Source organism: Lytechinus variegatus, chromosome 9, assembly GCF_018143015.1.
Source record: "Lytechinus variegatus isolate NC3 chromosome 9, Lvar_3.0, whole genome shotgun sequence".
NCBI classification, from domain to species: Eukaryota; Metazoa; Echinodermata; class Echinoidea; order Temnopleuroida; family Toxopneustidae; genus Lytechinus; species Lytechinus variegatus.
In genome coordinates this window covers 655,133-674,065 of record NC_054748.1, presented here as the reverse complement: position 1 = coordinate 674,065, position 18,933 = coordinate 655,133, and the positions used below count along the sequence as shown (strand labels likewise).

The following is an 18,933-nucleotide window of genomic DNA, read 5'->3' as shown; positions in this document are numbered from 1 at the left end:
CTGTAACTAAAATCGCGCAGATACGCGGGTGCGCAGACTTGGGAGACCGCGCAGACATGGGGGAACTGACCATACATATTCTGTCCAAGTGGCGATGTAATAGTGCTTCATATATACATGTATATATATATGAGTATGCTGTGCAACTCATTTGCATTTTTTTTCAAACATTGCAACTTATAGATTAAACAATTGAATATAAATGAAGATGGCCTCTGAAGTGAGATCTTTGATGTGAATTTCAGTGTATATGTGCGGATGGATTGATTGACTGATTAGTTTCTATATGTCAGTGTGACACTGGATTTCTTGATTTGTATGCATGTGATTGTGACTTCTTGCAAACTTTTACTACATCTCTGCAACACCGAAACACTAGAGCAATATGTGAATGTTAACGATACTACTGAAGTCTATCACGAGTATTTAGTCTCTTAGATCTAATCTCTTATAGTACTGAAAACCATGTGCTGTCATTGAATTTTAGCCTTGTCATTCTACCAAAATGGTGATTAAAATGCTTGCAGTAGATCCTAATTCAGGAGTGTGAATCGCAGCAAAAATTGTCAAAGAATTACCAGAGAATGGAGACAAATACTTTAAAAGTAGGATAAGTAAAAGTGGTGAAAATTTCCGAAAACTTGGAATCTAAGGCTAGTTACATAACTATAGAGCTAGCTACAAATCTGCCACATCATCATACGATTTACACTGCACGTGGCAACGCGGCGGGGAGCTCAGAGGGCGTGGGGCCTCACTATGGCTAGGGAAATGTCAATAAAGACAGAAGGATGAGGTCAACGACAAAGTGCTGTAAAACCAGCAGAAAAATGAATACCAAATCTATCACTTCTATTAGCCAATTTGAAAATAAATCAAGAAAAATGAAATAAACTCCTATGCAATACTTGCATACCATCAAGATAGATGTGCAATAGGAAAGTTATGACATTTAGTGATGGGCTATACCAGGGGGTAAAAACATCAATGTTTCAAATCACAGCTCCATGTGCTCCTGAAAGTGAATGCTCAGTACTAGCATGACACGGCATTAACAAAAATAAATTCACCAGTAAACAAACTTTTGTAGAGCTCTTTTACTATGGGTTCAGAAACAGAAAATCGTCTGGTTATCGCACAATGTAAAGCTCACGCTATGCAAACAGGGGACTCACATGACACACCCCATTGGAAAAGTTTTTATTCCTGAATAGGTAACTGTCATCTGTTTCTATACTTTCTTGTTTAGTAAGGACAATTTAGAGGAAACGGTACTAGTAATAACATTTACAATGTGCTTTTTCTAATGTTAACAAATCACATTCATTGTTTTGAGAGTTGAATACTTCTTTGCTTGTCACAATTTAGACTACAAAAATGTTGACAAATTCTGCATCCCTGGGTGACAGTTTTTTTTTTTAATGAGAGTCGCATCTTGACGTCCTCCTTTGATTGCATATGTTGTTCATATCAGAGGGTAAAACAATCCGCAAAAATCATTTGGCCTCTACATCTTACCATACCAAACAGCAAAGCTTTAACAAAAACATTTTAATTCTTGAGACAGGGCTGCAAGTATATCAGGCACGAGTACGCCGAGGAGATCAGGAACAATAAAATTGTCCAGAGACATCCCGGTGACCAGGACAAAAGTTCTTCTGGGTGACATCGGAATCATCCACAGGAAGCCTGGAAGGATTGGTTGAGCCTCTCATCCAGCCTCCCAATCTCATTTCTCATCTTGCCTCAATGACATCCCTCCAAGTCGAGTTGCTGTATTCCGTTTGCTTTTCCTGAAAGTAACAAAAAGTATTGTACATGACTTCGAGCACCTGCATTGTTAATCAATATTTTTCCAGCTAATTCAAAATAGCCCCAAAATTTGCATTATTTGCATACCTGCTAACCTTTGAAGACTAAAACAGTAATTTATTTTTACGTTCACTATGAGGGAGCGTAGCGACTGAGCGGGGCTGGGTGTGGGAGGGGGTACCCTCCCACAGTAGGGAGCTCTTGGTACGTTCAACATGGAGGAATACCCTTTTCCTTCACTTTAAACTCATTTTTCAACACTTATGCAACCCCTCCCCCACAAAAAACAAACCTAAACAAAGAGCTAAAATTTCCTCTGATGAAATAGACCCTTGAGGAGAAAAATGAATCCATACATAATTACACTTAACGCTCTCAGATTTGCCATCTCACCTTTACCGATCGCACAAAGTCTACCCATCAGGCTTCAAGCCCTAAGGCATGAGGATGTTGCCTGTTTTGCTTTTTTGAGTAGCTCCTTGGAGTGCACAGTAGAATGGCATGGCTTGTTTAGTATGCACAATGAACAATTGTCCATACATTGTGTACAACGGATAGATCGTCTCCCCACAGCGATTCGGAGACCGCTGATTGGTCAATCGCTCAGATCACGTCATGACCACGTGGTCCCAAAAATAATTCCTTCGGACTGCGTGCAGAAGTATCGATAGCGATAACGATATCCGGTCACGATGTGTTCGCGGGAAATGGTCTTGGTTCGTGATCGGATCGCTCCAGTATCGATCAAAAATTATCGAAACTCTGCAATTTCATGCATATTCAAGCGACACTCCGAAACCTGGAAACCAATTGACTTTGTGCACGGTGCGATAGACTCTACAAATTCAATCGAACATGATGCAAGAAAAAGCAAGAAGTAATCGAAATTCGCTTACATGTGCGGAATCGGTGAGAAAATACATCCTCCGAGAACACCTTTCATAATTCTAGGAAAGTCAAATTCTAGGTCGATTTTGGTACGAGGTGATAGAGAATTGCAAAAAAAATTCTTGCACTGCGCATGCTTACTATATTTTCATTCATAAATTGGCTCTCGGCAGTGGTTGGATGACGTCATGTAATAAGCAAAAATGTACAAGAACGCTAGCGTTTATGCTCCGCTATCCGTTGTACACAATTGTTCACTGTGGTATGTACAGTGGTCAGCAACACTGAGTGGCCAAATATGTTCAACAAGGCAAAAGCAATTTTGTGTCTCGCCCACTAATGAAAATAACCAGAAATAGTGATTTGTGAGGGCACGCAAGAGAATTATATCGAAACTTCATTGTGAAATGACTGAAATCGAATAACACTTGTCATAAGAGCCTTGCACGTAAACTTTAATGTTGACCTGAAAATGACCTTTGACCTTACCATGTGACCTCCAACTGCAACATAACATGCAGGTCGCCTAAGTACATCTACCATCCAAGTTTTGTTGAAAAGTAACTTACGGTTGCGGAGTTGGGTGTCATAAGAGTCTTGCATGTAAACTTTAACATTGACCTGAAAATGACCTTTGACCTTACCATGTGACCTCCAACTGCAGCATAACATGCAGGTCGCCTAAGTACATCTACCATCCAAGTTTTGTTGAACAGTAACTTACGGTTGCGGAGTTGGGTGTCACAAGTCTTGCATGTAAACTTTATGAAATGACCTTTGACCTTACCATGTGACCTCTGACTGCAGCATTAACATGCACGTCCCCTAAGTCTATCTAACATCCAAGTTTGGTTGAAAAGTGACTTACGGTTGTGGAGTTATATGTTATTACAGGTTTGTGACGGACGGACGCCGGACAACATTTGGATCCCTAAGTCTCGCCTTCACCTCTGGTGGGTGAGACAACAATGAATTCGGTCATCAAAACCACTGCATTGATTACACTCATGTCCAAATCTACCATGAAGTATACCCGGTTGTGTGTCCGGACGATCAATTTTAGAAAGTCATTGTGAAAAATTTACAAGCAAAGTTACACCAATTTTTAGTACAAAATGTTAAGAAATATTATAGAGAACATTATATAGATGATTACAACTATTCAATTCATAGTTTTAGTGTTATCCAAAGAAAAAAAAAGAAGGCTTCAAAAAAAAAAGAAGGCTTCAAAAATATAAAGTGTCCGCACACCCGACCCCCATCCTAACTGTTTAAAGACCTTCCACTGGTTGCCTCGATCACTAGTGGCTTGATACGTTTTTGTCTGGATATGTTTCTCAATGCCATGGAGTGCACGGTGACTGATGAAGAAATCGCTGGAACAGCATTTTGAGAGGCAGCTCGAGCTAAAGCCAGGGTAATAATAACAACGCGCCTCAGAATAGAATATTTCTAGATAGATGGCGCCATATAAATGCCTATTATTATCATTTGAAAAATGCATAGTGACCTCCCAGTTTGGAGCTTGTCAATATTGAAAGCATAACAGCCTGACAGCTAACGTCACCATGTCGACCATTTATCAAGCTCGGCTACGCCAGCAACTGAACTGTGAGCACGGCTCACAGTCAATCATCACCGCAACACAGGCCGGTATGAAACTGCATTAGCACCATTACACGTATACACTCGGGCACTGACCGTTACCAAAAATCCCCACAGAAAATCCTTCTTTCGGTCTGAAAATTGCGGGATCTGTGCCAAATTTCCAGAGCACCAAGTGGCTTAGTTCAAATTTGAGAAGTGGAGTCTCCGAAAACTACTCTAAAATGAAAAATCTGTGATTTTCTTCAGAGCTCACGATCTTATTTTCTCGCAAATTTAGGATGGTATCTTACAAAATTAATTCAATAGAAAAGGAATTTTTTTGCCATGAAAGTTACAGCGTGACCTTGTGCTGAGCAGCTTTTTGAAAAATAGTACAAGAGTTTGAAACTCGATACGCATTTTCCAAAGCGCCGTGCCCGTGATTCTTAAAAATCTACTCAGTTACACGTCAGAATGCGACGTTGGAATTACGATTCGGCTGCGCTGTTAGACTTGAAGTCCAGTCATCGTAGACATTTTATTAACAGTTAGAATATCAGAAAATCTTAATTTTGTGACATAAAATCGTAAGGTATAATCTAAAAACAAACAATTGTAATAATTACGCCAAAATCGTAGTAGTTGGCAGGTATGTATTTGGTCTACCACCAGTTCGTCCAATATCCAAATGGTCTAATATCCGTTTCGTCCACCCTCTTTTCGTCTAATAACCAGTTGGTCCAAAGCCATTTAGTCTATATACCGTTTGGTCTATTTAGACCAAGTGTTAATTGGGCAAAATGAATGAAAATAAAACGCGAATGAGACCAACTGGTTGCGAGATGAAATCATCATAGACCAACTGGTTATAAGACAAAATGATCATTGGACCAAATGGTTGTTAGACAAAACATTGATGAATGGTATAACATTAGACTAAAATGAAGGTAGACCGTGTGGTGAGTGCACGAGTTGGCAGCGGACGAACTGGCAATTTAACTTGAAGAATTACTTCCTGCTCATAGCGTTTTTAAGGAATTATTTCCTGCGGTACCCATGTAGACTGAAAGCTCAATTTACCTTTCAAGAGAAGCAGGCGGAGTACCAGATAGATCATCATACAGAGCTGACCTAGAGGGCAGCACACCAATTCCCGCATTGATTGCATCGTCTTTGGACAGCGCTACCAGGAAGCCATAGAAAGATGTTCTGCTGCTGGAGGAGAGAACACCTCGCAGGTCGGACATCTCTGGGTAGCTGCAATCAAAGGTTAATAAATTCTGTTTTAGTTCTCAACACACTGACAAGGTTGCCTCGATCATTTTTCACCCACAAATTGACTCGTATCAATTTCGAAAAATTGTCAAATATGGTTTCAGTAAAGAGGGGTAAGGTCTTGTTGAATTTTTATAGATGAATTCAGACAATATCTGAAAAGACTCGGTTATCTTGACGCCTTAGATGATGGGGGGTGTTATGATCTCGGCTGTCGAATGCACGATTGCAACGCTTAAGCCATGGCACGATCTAGAAAACTGTAGGCCTATAATCAAAGTCTTCCTAAATTCTTTTTGTTAATTATGCTGAAATGCAATTTTGTTATTCACAGACTCTTTATAGGATTCTGATCAAATGTACTTACAAAACTTCAATATCACAATAATTTGTTAATGTATTTTATTGATTTCTTCATTTCTTATGTATTTCTTTGTTGTTCTCTTTTTTTTATATTTATTAGGAATAGTTGGGGACTTCATTCTGACCATGAACAAGATGAAGTTTATGGCTTTTAATCAGCAAACGGAGAGATAATGGCACATTTATGAATTCTGGCCAAAAAACTATTAGCTTTGGATTTGAAAAATGTTGCATAATTTCAGAACCTCATACTCAGTGGTCGCAAGTTTGCTCTCAAAAGTTGAGCATGGTTTGAAAAAGTAAAAAGTCAGCAAGCGGCTCGGTCAAAAAATTGTGCGAGGCAGATTAAACAAGAAAAATGTCAAGGGGGGCTGGATCACCTTCCTGTCTTATTAGGGTTATTAAGATAACTGTAGATTTATGAATTCTGGCTAAAAAAACTATTAGCTTTGGATTTGAAAAATGTTGCATAATTTCAGAACCTCATACTCAGTGGTCGCAAGTTTGCTCTCAAAAGTTGAGCATGGTTTGTAAAAAGTAAAAAGTCAGCAAGCGGCTCGGTCAAAAAATTGTGCGAGGCAGATTAAACAAGAAAAATGTCAAGGGGCTAGATCACCTTCCTGTCTTATTAGGGTTATTAAGATAACTGTAGATTTATGAATTCTGGCTAAAAAAACTATTAGCTTTGGATTTGAAAAATGTTGCATAATTTCAAAACCTCATACTCAGTGGTCGCAAGTTTGCTCTCAAAAGTTGAGCAAGGTTTGAAAGTAAAAAGTCAGCAAGCGGCTCGGTCAAAAAATTGTGCGTGGTAGATTAAACAAGAAAAATGTCAAGGGGGCTAGATCACCTCCCACCTTCCTGTCTTATTAGGGTTATTAAAGGGGAAGTTCACCCTGAAGAAAACTTTGTTGTAAAAATAGCAGAAAAAATAGTCAAAAATATTGGTGAAAGTTTGAGGAAATCCGTTAAAGAGTAAGAAAGTTATTAGAGTTCAAAATTTTGGATTTGTGACGTCATAAACGAGCAGCTGCCCCATGTGTTATGTAATATAAAATGTATGAATTTCAAATTTTGTATGGTTCCTGATGACTTAATTTTGTTTTCTTTTCATGATCGGGTGTGAAATGATTTGTCTATTGATATACAAAAGTTCCAGTGAAAACCATTTTTAATTTTCTGAGAAAATTACATTTAATTGATTTTTTACCATTCACTATGTAGGAATACTGCTCGCATATGTCACAAATCAAATAATTGAAATTCTAATAACTTTTTAATTATTTGATGAATTTTTTTCTCAAATCTTCGGCAATATTTTTTAATATTTTTTTCTATTTTTACAATAATTTTTTTGTCAGGGTGAACTTCCCCTTTAAGATAATTGTAGCTTTAACAGCTAATAATTCTGCGGATTCACAATATGGTGCGCCATCTATTGCTTGCAGTGAACAGGCAAATTGTCTAACTTTGCGGTCGACACCGCGCGCATGCGCAGGCAGCTTAGTGCTAATTGTAATGTGACTCTGATGCATCAAAAATGAAAACCATATGGCAGGAATTCACACAAAAATTTCGCCCAGAAATATGCAGGAAAATTTTCCTTCATCTCCCGGACCCTAGTAAACAGCATATCTGGTCGAGCCGCGTCGGCCAGCTCAATAAAATAATCACATGCATGCATGTACTGCAGTAATAGCGCGTGCAACACATGTCGATTCCTTCCCATGAGGCATTGCAAATTTCAGCTTGTCTGCTGCAACCGATAGATGGCTTACTAAATTGTGAATCCACCGAACTGACGGGTTAGGCTTACTAGGGAGAAGAAAAAGCATTTTCAATAAATAAGCCTCACAAAGGCCCTTACATTGTTCCATGCAAGCCTTGCAGTCGAGTTGTGGGCAATCACATGCAACTCACCCAAAGCAACAAGATTCGAGCGTGTTCAAAACTTCTCTGGAGGCAAAGCAGCCCCGGGGCCAATTTCATACAAGCTGTTCGTAAGTTACAATTGACTTTACGCATGACTGGTGACCATTTTTGGGGGCTATCCCTATGTAACTGATAAGTGCCTAAGAACAGGTCCAAGTTGTGTGGAACTTTACGAACAGCTTCATGAAACAACATCCAGGGTGCGCATTGTGGGCAACGGTGTGCATGATACATAAAAGATGTGGAGCGTTGTGGCCCAGTGGACAAGTCTTCTGACTTTGAAACAGAGGGTCGTGGGTTTGAATCCCAGCCATGGCGTAATTTCCTTCAGCAAGAAATTTATCCACATCATGCTGCACTCGACCCAGGTGGGGTCAATGGGTACCCAGCGGGATTAATTCCTTGAATGCATGAGCGCTGAAAGGCAGCTTGAGCTAAAGCCGGGGTAATAATAATAATAATAATGCGCCTCGGAATAGAATATTTCTAGATAGATGGTGCTATATAAATGCCTATTATTATTATCATTATTATTAAGATGCTGTCACTGTTGGCAACCTGCCAGTATACAAATAGCGAAAAGGCATGAGTGCGATGGTGTGAGATATCACATGAGATGAAAGAAAGATGAATAGTCTGTTTCTCTCACTGATTGTACAAATGTTACACCACTGCACGAATAAGAATAATCACTATTTGTGTTGTACAACGCCTCTGAATTTAGCAAAAAATATAAAAAATTGAACTTTTCTCTGCATTAACCTATGAAAGAGGAGTAAAAATATTGAAAGCGAAAAAGCAAAGAACTACATGAGAAATTTGGTACAATAAAACACCGAAGAAAATAAATGTGATGTTGATTTTTTTTTTGGGGGGGGGGCTCATTTGATCAGAATCCTATAAAGAGTCTGTGGACCAAAAATTTTGGGGGCAGCATTTAGATAATCAGAGCAAAACTGGTTACCCACGTGTCAATTTTCATCGCAATCGCACAATCGACGGCCCCGTCTTGTTAGGCTTCAAAATAGCCCAGTCTATCAAAAGGGTTAAAGGAGCACACCTGTACTTAGCCCTCTGGCTTTCCTTAGAGATCGCATCCAGGAAATATCGGGTGTCGACCCCTTCAGGCAGAGGGTGATCTGCAGAGGACTGCGATGGCTTCTTCTGTTGCCGTGGAGATGCCTCGCTGGGAATGTAGACAGTCTCTCGTGGGCTCTGGGCAGCAGAGATCTGACGTTCATAGATATCCAGACAACGCTGAAGAAATTCTACAATCAAAAGTCATCAAACATTTAATGAGCATACACATACATGTACAATGGCCTCTCTGAAAAGATTAGTGTCTTATACAGACATGAATATTACAATACTCAAGAAAGGGCCATCAATCATGGGCTATGAGCGTAGACCTGCCAACCACTCGGAATGAAAAACTGTATTCTGTGATTTAAAAAAATGTAATTTTCCCCAAAAAAGTGTACTTTATAATAAAATGCTTGGCGCACTCGGTCATCCTGGCGCTCAAGCGGCATGCAAGCTAAAATGCGCACTGCTCATGCAGATGAAAAAAAAAATTGAAACATGTGTATTACCTCACACTGGTTTTGACAAAATGATTGAAAAAAAACAAGTTACCTGAAATTACATTGGTCTAATAACCATATTTGTGTATGTTTTATGAAATAGAGACATATAGAGACGATTTTTCTCAATAAATTACGATTTTGTAAAAAAAAACCTGTTTCTTAAAGAAAAAACATATTGCCATATTTTGGTTGCAAAAACATACCAAATATGCCTAAAATGTACTGGTTGGTCTGGCATTCATAGATATCCAGACAACAATTAAAAAATTCAACCTGAGTAACCAAAAATGATTGTAAATATTTGCTTTAAACTATTCGGTGATTAAAAAAATAATGGATAGGATACCTTCACTAATAAATAAATAAAATTATGTAAAATTTATGAATCTATCATTGAATCACTTGCAGAAGGATTCTCACCATCATAGTAGAACTGGACTTGGAATGCAAAGAGGAAATCAGCAAACGATGTCAGGGAGTCCATCGCATCTTCGAGGAAGATGATCCTTGCTGTACGATGGACTGGGTCAACAGGAAAGTCTGGGCAGAGTAGACTAAGCAGGGAGTGGTATTCACTGACTGTTAGTAGATCTTCACATGTATGGGAGAACAAATGTACGAAAGGAGATGAATATTTCCCCTGAATTTGGGTTAATAACACTTCTTGCATTGACTCTGTACACGGAATCACATTTTTGAGCAATTTTGGGCCTGACATGCACTTTACAAAGTGTTGCGTAATTTTGCAACCGTGTACAGCCCAGGCATCGCAAATTTGGTCTCAGAAGATGTTCAAGGCTTGAACGTAATAGAGCGGTCGTGTAGTGACTAAATTCGTCAAGGGGGGCTGAAATTGACACCCTCCCAAAATAAGGACTATAAAGTTTTAAGTACAAAGACATCATTTATATATTTTTTTGTTAAGAATGGATTCCTTGTCCAAAATAGAAAAGAAATTGATGCTAAGCCCAGATATACAATTTTGACAAAAATGGGTGGGGTCAATGCCCTTTTTGCCCCAAATCGTTTTTGGGGCTGCACCCCCTCATGTTTGACCGATTTTTCTGAAAAAAAGGTGTCAAAATGCTCAGGAGCACAAACTGCAAATTTGGAGTTGGTCCTCTCTGTGATTTGAAACATTGACATTTGTTCAACTTGTACAGGCCACCATAGTGAGTAAATGGCAACTCCAACATATTTCCCCATCCAATACAAAGATTCCTCATTAAAACAGAATGAAACCTTTGTAATAAGAAGGCTTGTGTCGAAACAAAAACATCAGAGAATAAGAATAAAGAAATTTTGAGAGAAATCAGACAAATAATGAGAAAATTATGAGCATTTCAAAATTGCAATCACTAATGCTATGGAGATCTTCCCACTGGCAATTCGACAAGCTATCTTGTTCCAAAAGTTTCATTTACCATTAAAAGGGACATTCATATTCAAATCTACATCTCACCTCCTTGCTTGCCGATGTACTTGAAGCATCTCCAAAATAGCTTGACGAAGGCAGATCGGTTGTGGGGCGTGGAGCGAACATAGTCATACTCCCTATACAACACATTGGTACCTTTCAAGATACTGGTGAAACTGTAGGGTGAATCAATATTTTAGTAACCCGGTATTTTAGAAAAATAAACAAGGGGGGGGATGTTTCATAAACTGTCCAGACAGGTATTTACAAGCTAAAATGTCCCTTCATTACCGAAAAAATAAATCCCAGCCTGTTTAATCCACTGACATTTGAATATTACCTACGTCATGGATGTTCATAAATAACAAAATCCTTTACAAATTCAATGAAATTTTTTTTTTCATAAACTTCCTTCAGATCTTGAACATCAGTAAATGGTATACATGTAGGTTCGACTGAAGAAAACACTAACTAAAATGCAAAATTTTACAAGATTATTGAGTATGACATTCTGCATTGAGTATGGTATTAATATTTCAACCAAATTTGTCTCATTCTAATATTTCTCCATGTAATTGCTACCCTTCAGTAAAAATTGAAGTGTCTCTTATTTCAGAGATGCTATCCAAAAGTTAATTTTAAAAATGTTATCTTACTATTCTTGAAGGAAGATGGCTGGATCTGCTTTAGGTTGATCATCTTTGAACTCTAGCAGCTGGGTCACTGCATCTTCTAAGTACGTCAACACATGATGGCGCTCTACAGATCAACAAATTAACAAAATTATTATTTACAATCAATCTTTAAATTTCATTATTTAATACAAAAAAATTTTTAATCTATGAATTTTTCTTACAAAACGGCACTTCGTTGTACAGCTCATCGAAGCTACGTACGTGTACGTCATGTCAAAGCGGGTTCAAGGGTCAAGCTGATTGTATTGCAGTGTATACAATATGGATACTAACCCAGGGAACAAAAAGTTCTCTCCTTCTACCCCAGTCTCGATCGGCCATTTTGTTATGAATTTTGAAAGATACTGTCAGGATACTGCCACACGAAAGACCATATATTAACCATATAATCGTGGAAAGTGCATAATTTCTGTTTTCACAATTTTCTTTCCAAGTTATTGTGACCACAATCTACCCTAGTGGGTACCGAGAACGAATGCGGCAGAGGTCTAACTTGCGCTTTTTTGAGAGTCCAGTTTGTGCCTCCATGTCAGGATTCTGTGTCCCGATATACCTTTATTCATATAATCGAGGTAGACTAAGTGCATAATTCATCTTTCCCCCTTTTATTTGAGTGCCATTGCGACCCCATTCTACCCCATTTTGGAGAGCATATGTCTGCACAGTATTACACGAACGAGTCCTGGGCTCCGGCCTGCTTCGTGAGCCAGAGCTCCGTTTTTTTTAAGTCCCATAGGCTGCCTTGTCTAGGCTCCTGGATCAAATGACAATATCAAAACGTAAAAAAATATGATCACAGAGTCCTCTAGGCTAGCACGAACACCACTTGAGGTAGGAGCCTCCTGGCTAAAAATTAAAAAACAGAAAGTCACAGTAACATGTAAACAAAAAGCTTTGGTCTCTGTCATGTTGGCTGTTCCGCTGAACTCTGTTGGCTCCACTCACCAAATACAGAGACCAAAGTTCTAGCTAAATCTGTACAGGGACTCAATGGCCATGTTTATGTATTAAAGTTTGGATAAAACAGGAAAGTGAAGTTGCGCAACAGCCTACATGGTGTGTAAATCATTGTTTTCCCCGTTTAAGTTTATTTTTCCCTGTTTTGGTGCATTTCAGGCCAAAACGGAATAACAATCTTTATGTTGGTAAAGTTCTTTTAATATATTTTTATGAAAGACAAAAATCGATGAGCCATCAGGGGGATTTTGCACTCTCAACCCCCTAATGGTGGCTGCACGATAGCGAGCTATCTGTGTATGAGGAGAAATAAAAAAAAAATTTATTGTTAAAAAACTTCTCAAAAAAAAAGACAGCTGCCAGCTGTCTAAAAAAAATGCATATTTATTGTAAAAATTATACTAAGAAAAACCATCAAAAAAGAATAAAAGCTTCATTTCTTACCATGTACTTTATACCCTAATTTCACTCCATATCCATCCTCCGGTTAGCCTAAAAATTGGGTAGGCCTAATTCACACGTATAATAACTCGCTGCCGATTTCAAAATATATTATGCGCATGCCATGAGCTCAGACCCTCACACATGTGCATGCGATGTTTTGAAATCGGCAGCGAATTATTAATACGTGAGGAACTCCATGATGTTAGCTCTAGACCCTAACGTTAAATCACCTGTTTTGAGGCTTACCACTACCAGTACCAGGCAGAGGATGGATATGGAGCGTTATTAACGTTTACTATTTTCACTAGCCTAGCCTGGTAGTAGCCAGGAGGCTTCTAGAGAGTAAAAATCATTTAATATAACGTAACTTACTCTCATACGAAGCTAGGGCTTCTATACATGTGCGTGTAGGCCTACCACCAAAAAACCTGAAACTTTCGCCCCCGAGATTTCTACTTTCTCTCAAATCTACCCATGATACGGACGCTTGCGTCGCGTAACGTGGGTGAAGTACAATAGAAAACAAGAGCCCAGGACCTTACATGTAATTGACCATACTCACCTGACTAGCGTGAAATATGGTCAAAATAATTCTCCGAATAAATAACTTAACCCTATCTAGGCCGGGGTATTTTGGGAGTTCATATGGCCGGGGGGGGGCCTCCCAGGCCCCCCCCCCTAAGATCTCGGCCATCGACCGCGCGATCGCGCCGAAAATTGGCATGCTGGTTGCCTGGGACATAATCTCCAAGATTGTATAGTAATTTTTTTCGTGCGAGTCGCTATTAAGTGATTATGCTAATTTATGCGTAATTAGTATGCGAAATCATACTTTTTCCTCTAACTCTCTAAATAAAGCTCCAAATGTACTAATTTTTGGTATAGAAACTCTTTGTGGTATTCTGAGCAAGTGTACATGAAAAAAATTGCGATATCAAATCATTTTCTTATGTATTTTATTGTTTTTTGCAATTTCTTATGTATTTCTTTGTTTTTTGACCTTTTGTTTTTCATTGTTTTTTCAATGAAATTTGTTGGGGACTCTTCTGTGATCATAAAAAGCATAAAATAAATACATTTAGAGCAGCAAAACTAAAAATAATCATACATTTATGAATTTTGGTTGAAAACACAATTTGCATTGACTTTGTACACAAAATCACGTTTTTGAGCAATTTTCGGTCTGACATGCACTTACATAATGTTGCGTAATTTCGGAACCACGTACCCGGAGGACGCAAAGTTGGTCTCAAAAGTTGCGCAAGACTTGAAAGTAAAAAGTCAGCGAGTGGCGCGGTCAAAAAATTTCGCGCGGCGAAAATATTGCGCGATTTGTTGAGGGGGGGCCTCCGAGGCCCCCCCCGGCCTAGATAGGGTTAAAACAGAAATCAAGCACTTACCACGATTATATGGATGAAGGTCTAACGAGTGGCAGTTTCCTGACATCTGGGCACAAACTGGAACCTCAAAAAAACGAAAAGTTCTCTCCTTCTACCCCAGTCTCGATCGGCCATCTTAATTCTTACGATTCATAACAAAAATGGCCGATCGAGACAGGGGTAGGAGAGAACTTCTCGTTTTTTTTTTGAGGTTCCAGTTGGTGCCCAGATGTCAACATCATGAACATGGTCAAGAAACTGCCACTCGTTCAGACCTTCATCCACTCATTCAATGAACAAGGTTATAATATAACCTTGTTCTCAGTTATATCTCCATGTGTGACAAAATAAGGGTGGCAATGTTTGGCTTATTTTCTCTTTTTCTTTGGGGCAAATGCTTGATTTTTTTACACTGACAGTTTCCATTAGACCTGTTAATTCATACTGCTTGGCTCTTATTTAAATTTGATTCTTTATATCATTTTTTTCTTAATTAAAAATAGAGATCAAAAAATGAAAATTTTCTTGCCATATTACTTTCCACCAATAGAGGGCGTACACAAAAATATGCCCAAAATTCAAGTTTTTGAGCGCTCTGGTGAATACAAAAATTATTCCTACATTACTAATGATAAATAAATTAAAAATGTATGGAAATTAGTAATTTTGGTCACAAAAGTGATATTTTAATGATTTTTTAAAGTGTGTGCTCTATACAGCATTGGCATACCATCTGGCCTGTGGAGAATCTACAGGTAGGACTATGGTATGCCAATGCTGTATAGAGCACACACTTTAAAAAATCATCAAAATATCACTTTTGTGACCAAAATTAAGTGCCTTCATCCATAATCGTGGTAGGCTAAGTGCTTGATTTCTGTTTTAACTATTTATTCGGAGACCATACTTCACGCTTGTCAGGTGAGTATGCCAAATTACACGTAAGGTCCTGGGGCCTGTTGCATGAAATGGTCTTTCGTAGAAACATTCTACATAAGAACGAGATATCGCTCAACTGTTTCACAAAGCCGATTTGGGCGATACGAAGAATGGTCCTTGGAAAGACACCTCCAGACATGTCCTACGTAGGCATGATCTTCTTTGCACACCGCCCGCCAACGTCGGCATTGAGAGAAAATGCGTTTACGGCAAGCCACACTGACATATCACCTTTAAACATATTTTTAGGGGGTTGATGATGCATTTTATCTAGGATGGCGCCAAGTTATTTTTTTATTTGGGGGCTAGTTGTCATCAATTTCAGGTCGACAAGACGACCAAAAACGGATGTCATTTTAACTTTTCCGGGGTAGATGAAGGCCCAAATATTTTTTTTAAATATGTTTTCTTTCATGATTCTCCCTCCGCCCAATCCCCACCACTTTTCTATTTAAAACAAAATAAACTTGATTTATCGAAATGGGCGGCACTATCTCTCTGACCCATCATGCTTTCTCATTATTGATAATTAAACAACATGAAAACGAATTTCTTTAAAAGAAATTATGTAAGGAAAAAACGTGTTTATATAACGCTCAGCAAACAAACACTCGATAAAAAACTAAGAGGTTAAACATGCTAAATCATTTTATATTTTTATTTCATTTTCATTATTTTTTATGAGATTAATTTTAATCAATGAAAACCAATTCTTGGATTTGGGATAACTTGAGATGTGAAGCAGTGAAACAAAACAAACTCCTGCAGTAACAAAATAGCTAATTGAATTTAAGATACAGACTAGGCCTAGCTTATATACGAATCCATCACAATCATTACAAATGAAGATAAGTACATCAAAGAAAAGATTATGGAAAGTACGAAGAGGCGCATTTTAAATGGTAGGGTAGGCCCCTTTCGGCTCCTATGTCATGTTAAAGAAATCACGGTAGTCTCTACTCCTTACCGTTGAATGTTGAACATATATATTTTCTATATTCTTAAACCTTATATTCCTTATAAACTTCCATAAATTAAGTGATCAACGTTTTATATGATCGTTGTAATTTTTAGCATGATTTCTGATAGTATTTTTCCATTGCGGATTGCACAACTTTTTATGTGTTTTAATTATTATTGCAAAGCACTACTTTATTCACTTGGCCATGTTTGCAGCAATGTTCATATTTTTCTTGTCATCGTTTACTCATCATGCAACTGGGGTATGTTTATACTCTAAACACTCAAATTAGTATTTCTTGCGTTAAATCTGGCAAATAAAATAAATAAATTAGAAGTTTCACACGCAGCCTCTCATATTTTCCTTTTTAGTCTAACACAATCAGACACTGTTGATTTTGTTTACCCCTTTCAAACCATATTTTTACCTCAACAAATAACATATTAACGCATAATTTACAAAATTATCATTATATATAAGCATTCTATAAAAATACAGAATTGAACTAACAAAATGTCGAAATTACTTAGTTAAATCAATTTTTATATCGGACAAGGGTCTCTTTCGTTGAAATATCAATGAAAGGTGTCTCTAAAAGGACACCGTATTCTAAGTAAGGTAAACAATGAAAATTTCAATTTTATTCATTTATGTTTGTGAATCTTTAAAGTTTCTTCTCTTTTTACCTCATAAAGTAAGCTCCATACATCAATTCTACAATCAGAAATAAATAAAACATCATTTGATCTCCTTTTATTGAAATAAATGATTTTATGAAAAGTCGTCATTCCGAAATGGGTTCAGGTGACGATGAAGACTAAATATTTTTTAATACTATCGATATCAAAAGATGTCGCGGACTTGGAAGACAAAATTGCCTTCGTGAAACGGTTTACGCTGATTTGTCGCCAATCTTCCTATCTCGGAAGAATGGTCCTAGGACGTTCCTACGTATCGCTCATCTCGTCATGCAACAGGCCCCTGGGAGGCTGGGTTACCTGCAGTGCAGTGCTGCCTGCACGAGCTTGCACGGCCCAGTACTGTGGCCGTGCAATGCCGAGGCCACATGCCTAGCGCGCCAGCGCAGTCGGCGGGCTGTTTTGTAGGTTTGCGATACCACACGCGGCGAAGCCAACGAACCTTAGCTAGAGGCTTAACTTAGTTTTATGAACTAAAAAGCAAACCATATGCACACATTACCCAGATAATCTTCGGGTGAGATAGAGAATCTCTCCAACATGCTCTGCTGGCTGCTCATTATTGACTGAAGAACTGAGTCTTTCATTCACAAAATGTTAATAATTTTGACAAATTTCTTAGCGACTGTCGTCTGATCCAAATATAAATCTGCACGCAACTTTAGTTACAAACGCAGAGGGCGTACCGGTACGGTAATAAAATGAAAGGATCGAACGTGGACTTTGCCAGTCAGTTCCAAAGCCTGAAGTTATATTTCCTCCCATTTTTTTTTTGGGGGGGGGGGACAAATTAAGCATGTACTTGCCCTATGTAAGATGACCAAATATTTTTTATAAACTTTGATGAATAGCTATAGCTATAGTAAATCTAGAATTTTGAGGAACTTTGGAAAGTTGGCTGAAATGAGTATCTTTTACCTCCTTGATGTAAATAAATTCATGCAACCTTTATGCTATCGTAAAAATTGCATATGAAGAAAAGGAGCGAAAGGGGGAAAACTGGAGAAAAAACGAAAGGTATACAATCATGGTAAAATGTGTTCTATTGGTAAGTGTTTATTAGACCATGGGTGTCGACCAGTGTTCGTGGTGGGGGGGGGGGCGGGGTTGACCTAAGAAATAATTCTCTGTGAGGATTATTTTTTTCATTATTTAGTTTAGGGGCGGGATCATTGGCATTACAAAGCCTACACAATTAAGGAGCGAGATATGGCGTAAAGAGCCAAATTTAGTTATTAAATAGCTGCGAGCACTGAAGTAAAAAGTTTGACCATCTTACTAAAACCGGTACGTTGGCTCATTTGGTAGAGCGTCGATCCGTCTCACAACCGGGAGGACGGGGGTTCAAACCACGGCCGCGTCAGACCAAAAGAAATTAAAAGATGGTTGCTGCTATCCTGTTGGCGATCAATGATTCAACGGATAGAGCCTTGTCGATCTGGCGCTGCACAGCGGCTGCCGGGCCCACGATCAATTGGGCAAAGCAAATTTGGAGTAATTCATTTCATGTCTAAGTTTCGAACAATAAATTATGGATTTTCATTTTTTCATTAAAAAAAATCTAATTTTGTGATACATTTTGACATGATATTAAAAAATGTCTAATTTCTTTCTTTAGGGGGGTCAATATAGCCCTAAACACCACTTCTGTATGCCAGTGGGGCGGGGACTAGTCTTTGAGACCATACTTTGAAGTATAATGCTAGCTTTGTCCTGGATTATTTGAAAATTGACCTAAAATGGATCATTCTTGCGGACTCTCTTACACTCTTTCAAATTCTATTTCTCACTTATTATAATAATAGTAATACTTATACTTTCTTATATAGCGCTTAATACTTACTTTGTCAGAAGCCTCTAAGCGCTCTATGTATATGCAGCATAATTACACTGGCGTTAGCTGCAGTGCAGCTGTTACGCGCGCTGCGTTTCAAGGAGTAAATTCCTGCCAGGTACCCATTTACCTCACCTGGGTTGAGTGCAGAACAATGGATCAAGTT

The 18,933-nt window shown here is 38.4% G+C and overlaps 1 protein-coding gene across 1 annotated transcript; it reads right to left on the bottom strand.

Annotated features, from left to right (window-relative positions):
* Positions 1-317: 317 nt before the first annotated feature.
* Positions 318-17,594, bottom strand: LOC121421622 (UPF0705 protein C11orf49 homolog). The gene is made up of 7 exons (XM_041616383.1): positions 17,436-17,594; positions 11,517-11,619; positions 10,906-11,036; positions 9,864-10,034; positions 8,918-9,125; positions 5,368-5,544; positions 318-1,793 (listed from the first exon to the last, which is right to left on the bottom strand). The coding sequence occupies exons 1-7, from the start codon at positions 17,518-17,520 to the stop codon at positions 1,730-1,732; spliced, it is 939 nt and encodes a 312-aa protein (XP_041472317.1). The 5' UTR covers positions 17,521-17,594; the 3' UTR covers positions 318-1,729.
* Positions 17,595-18,933: the final 1,339 nt, after the last annotated feature.